The sequence below is a fragment of the Fukomys damarensis genome, unplaced genomic scaffold, assembly GCF_012274545.1.
Source record: "Fukomys damarensis isolate Sample0158 unplaced genomic scaffold, DMR_v1.0_HiC HiC_scaffold_16, whole genome shotgun sequence".
Taxonomy (NCBI): Eukaryota; Metazoa; Chordata; class Mammalia; order Rodentia; family Bathyergidae; genus Fukomys; species Fukomys damarensis.
Genome location: NW_022900928.1, coordinates 113,082,060 through 113,095,809, shown reverse-complemented (window position 1 = coordinate 113,095,809; position 13,750 = coordinate 113,082,060). Strand labels below are relative to the sequence as shown.

The 13,750-nt window shown below is 31.7% G+C and overlaps 1 protein-coding gene across 6 annotated transcripts in view; it reads left to right on the top strand.

Moving 5' to 3' along the window:
- Window positions 1-13,750, top strand: part of Ikzf2 (IKAROS family zinc finger 2) — a 145,424-nt gene that overhangs the window by 81,009 nt on the left and 50,665 nt on the right. For all 6 annotated transcript variants that reach the window (XM_010616041.2, XM_033764604.1, XM_019206336.2 and 3 more), the window contains exon 4: window positions 8,315-8,581. In XM_010616041.2, the coding sequence (XP_010614343.1) occupies window positions 8,315-8,581 (267 nt within the window). The remainder of the gene's footprint in view (window positions 1-8,314; window positions 8,582-13,750) is intronic.

The following is a 13,750-nucleotide window of genomic DNA, read 5'->3' as shown; positions in this document are numbered from 1 at the left end:
AAAAAAAAAAAAAAAAAAAAAAAAAAGAGAGAGAGAGAAAAAGACAAATTAGAGCTACTGAAATTGCTCCAGGTGAAAATTCATTTAATGTGGTTGTGTTGCCCAAGAAAAGACAAAAAAGGAGTTGGATATGCAAGATATAGCTGATACTGAATCTTTAGGATTTGCCAAATGAAATCATTCATTTAAAGGCTGGATAAAAGTATAGACTATTGTTTGCCTATGGCATTTCCGGTTATTTTCTCCACATTATATGGTTCTCATGGACTCATCTGATAGAAAGTAGAAGCTTCATCCTCGGGCTGCAGAGTGATGCTGCTGTGCATGGTCGTCAAAGTATGTTTTGAGGATGGGTATGCTCAATAGAGCTGTGCATTTTTAGAGATCATTACAGAGTTAGGTGTTTTATTCCCTTATCTTTTACATTTTAAGGAGGGAGATAATTTTATATTGTTTTGTTTGTGAAGGTGTGTTTAAATGTAAAATGAAATGTGTGAGCTGTCACGAGTGCAGTTTGTTTCTATACCAATAATTGACGCAGGAGTATCAAATTTGAAATGTACTCTCCATAAACTGTTGGTTTCAAGATTAAAGTTGGTAATGTGGATTTATCCTCAAATTGTTTTTACTGACCCTGATATATCACAGGGGGTATATAAATTAATGAAAAAATTGGAGAAGGGAAGAAAGAATATTGAATATTGATAGATTCTGAAGCAACTATGTGTTCTACTTGGACCTACTCTTTGCCTTAAGAGGAAAACAAGTTTAAAAATTAGAGGTGGATGTTTTTGAAAGAGACATGCATCCAATTTTGATAGATAGTATTAATTCAGTAGCTCAGTTCACAGACACAAAGTATACCTATTGTATCTGAACATTCTGAGCTTGAGTTCTTCATATGGGCTTCAACTGATAGACCTAGTTTTATGGTAACTGAAAGCCATTTATCCATTACTGATTTTTTTTCTAAATATAACACAAATGTCTTTTGCTTAATTGGAGAGCCAGTGTCATGGAAAGTTGTGTAAGCTAGGAGGCAGAAGATTTGAGGTTGATATCAAGCTGACATTTTCTAACTTTGTATCCTTTGGAAAATCACTCAACAGTCCCTGTGTTTAACCTGTGGCTGCTTTATCTACAATTCAGTCATTCAAGTACAAAGTAAAACAGAGTATGTATTTTATGAATTTATTTTCCCTTCATTATTGTCCTTACTATTATTATTGAAAAGATCCTAAGTCCTTAGTCTGTAAGAGGTCATCCTATCTCATCTGCTGTTTTAGGACATCAGTGATACTGGGCCCCATGGTTTAGAAGATGCAGGTGCCTGAGTCAAGATAAACAGTTCCCAGGGTCTCACAACCAGTCAAGTGGAAAGGAGAGGTAGAGACCTTGGCTTCCTGCCTTCAAGGTGCAGTCTTAACTTTTACTGCTATTCTTGGACTAATAGCAGTATTTAATAGTCAGTACTGTCTTGAGCTAAGTTACTCCCGTGTGTGTAAGAAATACATAATTGGGCTACCTTGGAGGGAGAAGAGAAAAAATGGGAAGAGAACATGAGGTGATGTGATGTACAAGTTTAGAATGTTACCCGCAGGTGGTTTAGCAGTAGGTCAGTAATACAAGTGTTTGGACTTGTCTACCACTAAATAAAACAAATGTTTCGAGGTTCTTTTGAGGGTGCTGTTTTGCAAGACTTCCCATTTATCCACAATTAAAAGGAGCAGAGGTTTAATATTGTGTGAGATTTTTTGAGAAATGTTTAAAAAGAGATTTTATATACCTTCACATAATTTTGGTTGTGATGCTTTTGTTTTTACACAATTGATAGTAGATTCTTGGTAAATAACTATATTCCACATCAGAGTTTTAAAGACAGTTTGTTTTTCTAACACAATATTTAAACAGCTGCTGGGCTAGTAAGAAATTTAATCATGTTTGGCGTTTCTGTTTCTGAAGTCTAAATGAAAGAGAGAGAGTTATATTAGTGCAGAAGCAACTTCAACAGATTATTAGATACAAGTATTGATTCAATTAGTGTGTATAACACCATTTCAAGTATCTGGCATAGACTGGGAAAAATTGATGCTTGTAAATTATAAAGTCCCTTAAGTAACCACTTGAATTCTCACACAACAGAAACCGAGCATATAAAAGCCAACTTACACATCACACCTGATAGACTTTCCCCCAAATTTTTGGTAAAAATGGCATTTCCACCTTCTTTTATTCAGTACTATGAAGCAGATATTTCATTAAGTCCTTTAGTATTTACTCCATTAAAATTAAGCATTAAAAATATAATTGGGAAAGTAAATAAACAACTAATTTGACGGAAAATAATCTAAATATTATACCCTACATGATCACTATTATTTTAAACAAATCATAATCATTAAGCATTATTTTTCTAGCTAGACAACTTGAATAATCTATTTGTGGGTTAGTGGAATCTGGTCCTAATAATTAAGTTTTAAATTTTAGAAAGTTTACTAAAATATTTTAATAATTATATATTCAGTTGTAGTTACTATGGTATTTTCAGAACATGACAATTAAAAATTAACAGATTATTTTTGAAAGCCAAATTTGGGTGTTGAGAATAATATTATTTTGTTTGGTAATTCAGAATTAACAATAAATTTCACCACATACAAAAATCTTTTTATCAAAAATTTAAATATTTTATATTATTTGAACAATCTCCTACCAGCCATTACAAAATCAAAGGCTATCTTACCTAGATGGGTAAATAGGTGGAATTGATTAAAAATAATAAAGTAGAATGCCTAATTTCTAAAGAAAACCTCCTAATATTTAAGTTCAATAAATTTCTTGTAACCAAACTATTCTTTGTATTGGTACTTATGAACACGTTCATGGCCTATTTCTGTGTGCATTCTATTCTGTTAATAAGGTTTCTTATTTTAAAAGTAAATAATATTCTTTTGGTTTTAGTCTTAAACCTTCAGTAAAACTTTCGGGTAAAGCATTAGCCAAACAGCAAGTATTTAATAAACATTTGTTGGTTCCATGCCTTTTTTGTTTTATTCTGGGGATGGAACCCAGGACATTCTGTGCTTTAGGTAAGCAAGCACTCTTCTGTTGAGCTGTACCATATCCTAAGCCCTGGTAACTTTGTTTTCAAGGAGAATTCCTTCGTTTTTTTTGTGGTTGAGAAACATCAGTTATATGAATGTGAGATTCATATGCGGTGATTATGTGTCACAGTCTTGAACATTTTTTATAGATATCTTTTCTTGTTATTGGTGTTATCATTTATGAATTTATGAATTTATTTATATTTATGAAATTTGTAAGTTTAAATTCTAATTCCATGAATAGCATTTTGAAAGCAAAAGGAATAGGGGAAGGGATCTTGCATTCATAAGCATGTTTGCTTCATGATGCTATTTTTTTGCCAAAATACATGTGGAACTGTTTGTCCTGAAATATATTTAAAGTTCTTTCTGTATTAACTTGATTGTGAGTCTTTTCTGTTAACCGTTATCCTATATGTTCACAAAACTCATAATCTACTAAATATTGGCTGTAAGGAGTTATGAATTCTAATAGAAATGCCATTGCAATGAAAAAACATCTGTACCCTCAATAATTGACATCCTATGCACAAAATAACATTTTCTTGACTATTAATGCATTAAACTCTGACTTCTTCATATTAAAATGTACGTCATTTTCTTTAAATGAAAAAATAGCTATTTTAAAGTCTTCTATTTTATTCACCAAAAATATTCAGATATTATAACTACTGGTAGATACAATATAGAATAATAAAGAACAAATTGACTAAAATCTTGGTTTATAGCCCTTTTTCATTACTGATGAATTGTTCTAACAAAATACTATTTTGGTTAAATCATTATTGCTTGTCAATATGTATTTTTTTATGTACAAATCCCACAAATATACTTGAATTTTACATCTTTAAGCTTCTAGTAGAGAAGCAATCTTAGAAATTTATTCTTGATGTAAGATTTGTCACAAGAAGATTTCACTTCAGACTGGAGAATGACAGCCCATTTATGAGTGTCCTCTGATAACAAATTGTAAAAATATTCCTATGAGATTAAAAATTAACTTTAAAGATTTTAACACTAACGTAGTATGTATTGTTTAATAATTACAACAGCTTCATAAAGCTACAAATATTCATAATATAACCCTTTAAAATATAAATTATGATTTAGGGTATACTTAATATGTACAAAACACTTAAATTTAATCATTAAAGTATTAAAATATTAAGTAGTCTGTATTAAAATCTTACATAGTGAAGCTAAATTGTGGAGGCTCATTTGAGTAGGAAAAAGCTTTACTATTTAATAATTAAGATTCAAAGACATTTATTCAATTAATTTATTTAATTTATTGTTTTCATCCTAGAATTTCAACACAATTTTAGTGAGATGTGTTAAAAATTAATTGCCATGGAATTGTGTTTGTACATGTGCTACCACATTTGGCAAAATGTAATAGATGACGTGTATACTAAAATGTGTTGTATTTTATAGATTTACTTTATCAGGAAAGCAATAGGATATATTCATACATGATCAGCATTCCTTGTTGAATTGCTAGAGAACTTTATTATAGCTCTCTTATTTCTTTTGTGCTTTAGTTCTAGCAAAAATGTTCATTTTTTTTTTTTCTCTCTTTGCATCCAGCATATACCTCTGGGGATAGAAGACCCTAACTACATTTGTAAATGTTATAATTTTTTAATGACAGCTTTATTTTTTTTCTGATGTTATGTGTTAGATGCCCCTATTATAGCATTCTCACTAGGAAAAATGTAGTTTAATTTTCTGATTTCAAATAATTCTGTACTATTTTGACAGTTGAAAGGCCTATAGTTTTAAACTAAAAACTACTTTTTTTTTTTGTTTGGTATCGGGGATTGAATTCGGGTCTTTGCGCTTGCAAGGCAGGCCACCGAACCGCTGAGCTAAATCCCCGGCCCCTAAAAACTATACTTTTAAGTATATACTTACATCTGAGGAAAGCATAGTGATGCATGCCTGTAATTCTAGTATGCAGCAGGCTGTAGTGAGGCCAGCCTGTACAATATAATGAGACTCTGTTTCAGAAAAACAAAAAATATAAAAATTTTAAGTTGTATTTCTTTAAATATAGCTCATCAGACATTGGCTAATTCATAACAAGAATTATGACATTGCTCTGCATCATCTAATTTTTAGTATTTTCATTTGAAATAAATATTTGAGATAGTTTGGCTGTAGTGTGGGATAAAGCCATGCTGAATAAAGTAATATTTTCAACATTTCTTAATTTTTCTTTTAAATAACAATTATGAATGAAATATGGGACTGCATAGAATGACCTATAGCATTTTGCATTATTAGAAAAAATTTCCTTACCAGAAAAAATACAAAGAAAAAACGTTCTAGGAGTTGAGAAAAACATTGAAGCAAGCCATAATTCAACATATGGAAGTTGCAAATATGCCATAAAATATCCTTGAGTAAAAAGATAAACCCCTTGTTTTTCTTTTTTCTTTTTCTTTTCTTTTCTTTTTCTTTTTTTTTTTTTTTTTTGTACCAAGGATCAGCTTGGGTCTTTGCGCTTATGAGCCAGGTGGTGGATCCACTGAGCTAAATCCCCAGCCCCTAAAATGCTAACTCTTCGTTTTTTTGTTTGTTTGTTTTTTTAAGATAAACCAAACTATATGTGAAACATCATGAACACTGGGCAATTTTCTTAGGATAGGTTGTATATCCCTTATCTGAAATACTTTGAACCAGTTGTTTCCTTGATTTTTTAAAGTCCTTTCAGACCTGAGCACACTTGCACATACATCAGGACATATTTTGGGGCTAGAACTCAAGTCTGAATGTAAAATTCACTTTTACTTCATATACAACTTTTACACATATCCAGAAGTTAACTATATATAAAATACTTTTAGTTTACATACATTTTGCTGACTTGATGATGTACATCCTCTCATGTGACATCATTTGTGAAATTTTCTACTTGGATCATCAAGTCAGAGAACAAAAGATTTTGGATTTTGTAGTATTTCAGATTTTGGATTTTCAGTTTAAGTGATGGATGTTGAACTGTACATAAAGCATCTTTAAATTCATTTGAGTAAAAGAAAGGGGTGAAGGGAGGGCAGGGACAACGGGAAAAAAATGAGAACCAAGACCTGTCATGTAAAGGTACAAGACCCCATATAATGAATGTAACGGTACTGTATGCCTAAAATGTACCAATAAACTCAATGAGGGAAGAAAAAAAATTCATTGAGTAAAGATTGATGACCTAATAGAAAAATAGACAAATTGATAAACAGTCTCATAAAAAATACATTTATACATACAAAAGTTCGCCAACTTCACTCATTCTCTAAATGCATATTAAAAAATATAGTAAAATGCCAGTTTTCACACTGACAGTTCTATATGGTATTATTAAGTAATATCTATAATAACAAACAAGAAAATAAAATATTTAGTGATATTCTAGATGAATAAATTATATTTAAAATAGATTCAGACAAACTTCTGAGGATGAAAATTATGATCATATTTTCTTTGAGACCAGAGTTGAGGAAGTTTGAGCTCTTAATAGAAAAGATCTTAATTTTAATTTGTTTAAACATATAAAGCAATTTTTAAAAGTACAATTCATAACACATTTAGCAAAACAAGTCAATTCATAGTGCTTGAACATTTCCCATATATCACCAAGTCATTGAATATGTCAGGCATATAAAGTTGGATGAAATATTGTCCCTACTTGTCTCAAAACCAGTTGTCATAATGATTTCTAAATAAACTCCACATAGTAAGTATTCTATTAGAGATAGGTCTACTAAGGATTTATATCCCTTTATAGATTGAGAAGATGAATTATAGTATGTAAACTACAAGAAAATCTTAAGAAATAAATATGTCACCATGAGTACAGAAAAAACTAGCACGTTTACTCTGTGTAGTCATTTAGCTCTCACATCAGTGCTAGGAAGTGAATGCCATTGTCATCCCCATTTCATAGAGGACGTGGACAATGTAAGTTCCTTAAAAGGCTTAAGGATTTACTTACCAGATAGTTCAGAGCAAATGAAAGACCTAACATTCAGATTTAAATAATTACTGCAGTGCTGTACAGCTGGTACTCTTGTACCACATTGCCTCAATAGAGGCTCTCTAAGGAGAACAGGAAAGAACAATTTTTCTTACACTCCCTATCTTGATAAAAACCAACTACAAATCACAAAATGTGTAGTTTCTCCAAGAAAACAAATGCAGTAAAAATAACTTCCTTCCTTTTTATGAAAACATTTCCTTATTCAGGTAGAACCAAATAATTTATTTTTTGCTCATTGACTGATATGACAAGAAATTTTCAAGATCACTAGATAAAAACTAATATTAATTTAAAACTTGCTTCTTCATTATGAAAAGACTCTGTCAGCAATCCAGAATGAGGGCTGTGCTAACAGAATTCCAGCTTTTCTGTGGGATAATCCAAAAACAGCAAAGCAAAGGCATTAAATTTCTTCACATTCGCAAGTGTGTACATGCATGCTATGCCATTCCTGTCATTAACTCCCTTTCGTTGTGCATAGATTAGAGTCAGAATAGTTTGATTTGCAGGCTAATATAGTCAATGGAGAATTTTTTTCATACAGAAAAAAAGAAAGGCTGAGTAACTTAAGAGCATGTAAGGCCTTTGCACTTTGCCTTGTATTTGTACAGCTCTTAACTATTTATGTTTAGTCTGATTTTAGAATATTTATCTTAACATTATGCTTTCATATGTGAAAGACATTTGCTGGATTAAGATCTTAAGTTGTTTCTCTTGCTCAGTTCAGAAGCAGGTTTACACAAGTACTCTGATGCGAAGCAGAGAATATGAAATAAACATACTGATCTTGAGAGAAGGCATGGCTCAGTAGGTTAAGTAATATTTAATCTTGTGTCTTCGTAAATAGATCTCACTCTTGGTAGCCTTAATAACGAACTAACATGAATATTAGAATTATTTAATGACTTGCTTAAGAAGTAAACAACTGAGTTAAAGAAATGAGACAGAAATAAAGGGTTAGTCTGTTTGTGGAGCACATGCCTGAGCCATCTTTTAGTTTCAGGCCAAAGCATCATTAAAGTATTATAGAGCAGAGTAGGTATCCACAGTCTTGGGTGATGGACAGTATTCTTCTGAATGTCATTTATATCCTTTAATAGAAGGACACTGGCTAGACAAGAGATAGGTGAGACCACATATCATGTATTTAAAATTTCTTCTTTTTAAATTACAGCAAATTCAGTAAAGCTAGAAATGCAGAGTGATGAAGAATGTGACAGGAAACCCCTGAGCCGTGAAGATGAGATCAGGGGCCATGATGAGGGTAGCAGCCTAGAAGAACCCCTAATTGAGAGCAGCGAGGTGGCTGACAACAGGAAAGTCCAGGAGCTTCAAGGCGAGGGAGGAATCCGGCTTCCGAATGGTAAACTGAAATGTGACGTCTGTGGCATGGTTTGCATTGGGCCCAATGTGCTTATGGTACATAAAAGGAGTCACACTGGTAAGCAGCTGCAAGCATAACTGATGACTGCCTGTGACATCTGATGTTGATATTACCTGACATCTATTCTCTTTCCTTTTTATTCAGGGGTGACAATGGTGAAACTACCTTTTCAGAATTCTGCTAGTATTGGATTGCTGGAAAGCAGAGAGTAGCCTGGGTCTTGACTTCCAGCCTTCAGATCTGAATAGCATATCAGAAAAGAAGTTTGGGATTCAGTTTCCACAGTTCTTAATATAGCAATAATATGATAAGGGTTCAAAAGGTATAGGAGAATTTCATTGGGTAACTTAATCTTTTTGTATTTCTATACATATATTACCGTACCCATGGGCAGGTAATAGAGTTTGCTAGCTAAGATTTTATACTACAAAATGGCACTCACACATTTATATAGGGGTGAATCATTTTCACTTTATCTAGTTAACGTCTTGAAATTTGATTTACAGTCAGTCTTTGCCTACCACAGGCCTCTGCACTAGACAGGTACTTTTCCTAGTTGAAGAATATTACCAGTTTCCTGTGATTTTTGGTTATAATTCCTCAAGGATATATGTGGGGTCAAATCTGACAAAAAGTGATAGATATGCAGGTAAAAATGTGTAATCATAGAATTGTTCATACCAAGTGAGATGGTCTTATTAAATCTTTTCAAATCTTTTGCCAAAATTTAAAAATAAAAAGCAGCTAAGATTGTGGTAAGAAAGGAAAGTAGTTGAGTTTTAAAAGTTTCATGTTTATATAAAGCTTTGTTTGAAGGTAATGTAGCTTTTACTATAATGCCTATCAATATTCCACAGTAAAATATTAATAACTAATAGTCTTAGAATTTTAATATGTGATATTCTTTGGAAGAGTGATGAGTCACAATGAAGAAATTTATTTACAGTTTTAAATCTAAATAATTTAATAATTGAAACTTTAAAACATGAGATGTAAGTTGGGCATGGTGGTACACACCTGTAATCTCAGCATTTGAGAGGCTGAGGCAAGAGGATCACCATGAGTGCGAGGCCTGCCATGGCTACATAGAGTTCAAGGCCAGCATGAAGTACAGAATGAGACCCTGTGTCCAGAAGGAAGAAAAACCAGATGTATAAATTATATCAAAATGTTTTTAGTTCAAACTTCTCAAATCACACATGAAGAAATAGTCAGGTGATTTGTAAGTAGGGACATTGCTAAGGCTAGAATTAAGATATCCTGATTTTCAGACTGGTTTTGTTTGAACATATCATGCTGAATACATTAATATACCCAAAGTTTATTATGAAGTATGACTATAAACTAAGGCTGATGCTTTTTAAATTATCATGAGAAATTACACATTAAAATCATTGTTATTGTATTTATTAGCTTTAGTTATATACATTTTTCCAGCCTACAGCCAGTTACGTTTTTGCTTCTGTTTTATTTGGAATTTCCTTTTTAAACACTCCCATGCTTTTAGAATGTTTGTATTACTAATACAAATTTTTTTCTTTAGTTTTCTAAAATGACTTAGGAAAAGTTGAAAGATCAAGTCTGATATCTATTTGATAAGAAAATAGGATAAATATTACAAAATAACTAATACGCCTTTTATCTGGGCTCATGAAACAATTTTGTGATTCATAAAATAAGTTCCACAAAGTTACAATATGTACATATATCAGAGTGACAATATTGAGGAAGATAATTCAATAGAAGACAAACTACAGCTCAGTTTAAGGACTTCAGTTGAATTACATATAGTGTCAGTTTTAAGGCTGAAGTTTATACTAAAAACTATTTTCAGAAGATGTTTTAGTAAATGTTAAGTTCTTAGTTAAATTGAAAGAACTGCAGTACACTTTCCTGGAATAATCAGTGTCTGATTATCTGTAGTAATATTCATAAGGATTGTTTATAAATTAAATAATTATACACTGTCCATTTGGTATTTACTGCTGTAGTAGAGTCAACTTATTTTAAAACTGAAAGTTATATAACTGGCATGGAAAAGGCTTATAGTTGCACAGATTTCCATAAGTGAGTCCTAGGAATATGAGACACAAATGGTAAAGGCAAGGGTAATGGTCTAAATAACCACTTAAAATACACTCCAGTACTTTCTTCATTAAATGCTCTTTGGAGAACTGGGAAATCATTATACTTTCCTATGATCTGGGGTATTTTTGTTAATGTTAATAGCCATTGGACCTTGGGATACCCATCATGCTTTGCTGACTTTGAAATTTTAGATGTGATATCTTAAATAAGCTCTTTAATTTGTGTTTCTGATGACCCAGTTTATTTAAATGGAATGGGTCCTGACATTTCAACTCCTTTTTATTGCTATTTGAGAATAGACTGTGTTTAAACTGGATTGAGAAAGATATAGTCATAATCTAGTCATTAACCAAGTATTTTGTCTGTAGTATCAACTAGTCCTCATGTTACAAGTTTCCACTCTTATTTGTAGCTATTATAAAAGGAATTATTTTCAATCTTTATACAGCCTTTGAGAAACATATTTTTGAATGTTGTAACTAAGAGGAAAAACCACCCGATTATTACAGTGACGTGGAGTATCAGATCTAGTTCACTGGTGCTGCTTTCTCTTTCACATTCTACTAAACTGCCAATTTCAGTTTCTTATTAATGGTTTGGTGTTACTTCTTTGGCGATGCTACTTTAGTAAGTAATCAGGTAATATTGTCATCCAATACTCTAGGTACTCTTCATTGAGAATTTAGGGAGAAATAAACAAGTAATGATATTAATTCATGCATGAACAGGAACCTACAGGAGCACTCTTAATTGTGCCCCTCTTGGGATAGATTACTCCCATCTTCATAAATATTTTGTGCATTGCAGTGTTAAGAGCCATTTTCTTGTTCAAAGACCCTCTTGTCAGGTGCTTATGATTTGTGTTCTTGTAGGTAACATAGAACATAGAAACTCTCTTTGGTTTACCAAAGCAAATCAGTGCATGTGTATTTGTACTTCAGTTGAGTATTTAAATTCAGATTTTTAAAATGTAGCCATGAAAGTATATAAATTAATGAAATGTAATTATTGCATAATAAAATCATCTGTAAATTCATCTCATGAATAACTAAAAATGGACAAGAAGATTAAAAACAAAAAGAATTGAAGATGGACATGAAGGATACCATGACCACCTCTTGATTGTTTCTTGGATCCACAGTTGGGAAATAAAGAACCGACTTAAATTTTCGAATTGGAGTACTCTCTAATATTTTTAATGTGGATATTGAATTGGAGTTTTCAAACTTTCTTTGATTTACATATGAAGAAAATTATTTTTTTCAAAGTCTAACATGACTCAAAAAGCTGATTGATTCATTTGTTTAAAAATAAATTCTGAGAAAAAATAAGTGAGAAGTGTTATTTGAAGTTCTATAGATAATATTTTTTATATGTGTACCTTTTGCATAGACAAAAGGAAGTTAAACTTTTTACCTCATTGTCAGGTAAATTTACCTATATCTTTTTAATGTCTAGGCCAGGAAACTTGCCACAACATTCAATAAAAGGATTCTAAATGTTTTAAAATGGTTTTTCCAAAAAGTAATTTAATGCACTTACTACTGTAAAAGAGAGTATATATGTCTCCTGTGTTTGGAGTACTCCTGAAATATGACTAAATATACTTAAAAATTCATTTATCTTCTGCTTTCATTATTCTATAATAGTGTTATTGAGGGTTTCACCATTTCAATTAACTTCAGTGTTAAATACAATGAAACTGTATTAGTGAAATGATTTCATTTCATATAATCAAGATATTAAGACTAGTTAAGCAGATTTTAGCCTAAAATGAGGAAACCCATAAAAGTGATATCCCAAAGTAAAAAGCATCAGCAAGACTTCTTATTAGTTCACATCGGCATTTCTTAAACCCATTTGGTTGAAATCAAAGTATATTGTTGTCAATACCTTTTCTCTTATCAAAAAAAAGTTACTTTTAGCTGGGCCTGGTGGCACACACCTGTAATCCAAGTACTCTGGGAGGCTGAGGCAAGAGAATTGCAGGTTCAAGCACACTTTGAGAAGTTTTGTGAGAACATGTCTCAAAATAAAACATTTTTAAAAGGGCTAGGGATTTGATTCAGTGTGAAGGCCCTGGGTTCAATCTCCAATACTACCAAAAAAAAAAAAAAGTCTCTGTTATTCCATTTCATGGCATTGGAAATTTACTAAAGTCCTCCATACTAGGACTTCCATGCTCAGTAACACTGCAGAATTACCAGATGTACCTAGATTCCCTTTCATTTTTCCTAGATGATTATATAAATTCAAAGTAGTTTAATTAAAAAATTTAAAGCTATCTGGAGTATTTTGTAAATGGAAAAGCTAAATTACCCTGTCATTAGACTAATTAAATTCAATTAGTTGAAATTTAAAATTCTTTTTAAAAAGTGTTTGCTCTTACTATTTCTTTTTTAGCTTATTATTTTAAATAATGAATTAACTATTCTAAATTAGAAATATTTAAATCAATTCAAATGTTATAATGGTTGAAGAGGAAAATCTAAGTCAGTGTGCTACTACAGTATTCTCTAAAGAAAAATATATATTTGTTCAGTACCTTTATTAATTCATTTTAAAAGTTTTTGCATGTACTAGTTCTCCACAAGTATTGTAATCATATACTGCAAACATGTATTACTATGTATTTTAAAAATTTACTGCATAGCAACTTATTATTTGCTTGGGAAACCATATATAGAGGATTCTCAAAGTAAAGTCAAAATTTTGAAATGGAAAGTATAACTTATATTTGCTGTTTCCTCCTTTTTCAAAAAAGTTAATTTGTAAAAAAAAAAAGTACCTCTGTCATTTATTAGTATTTCCATGGCAGAAGTGGAAAGTATATAATTATGACTTTTAAAAGTTGTGGTCTGGGGGCCGGGGATTTAGCTCAGTGGTTCCGCCACCTGCTCTCAAGCACAAGGTTGTGAGTCTGATCCCCGGTAATATTTGCTGTTTCCTCCTTTTTCAAAAAAGTTAATTTGTAAAAAAAAAAAGTACCTCTGTCATTTATTAGTATTTCCATGGCAGAAGTGGAAAGTATATAATTATGACTTTTAAAAGTTGTGGTCTGGGGGCCGGGGATTTAGCTCAGTGGTTCCGCCACCTGCTCTCAAGCACAAGGTTGTGAGTCTGATCCCCGGTATAAAA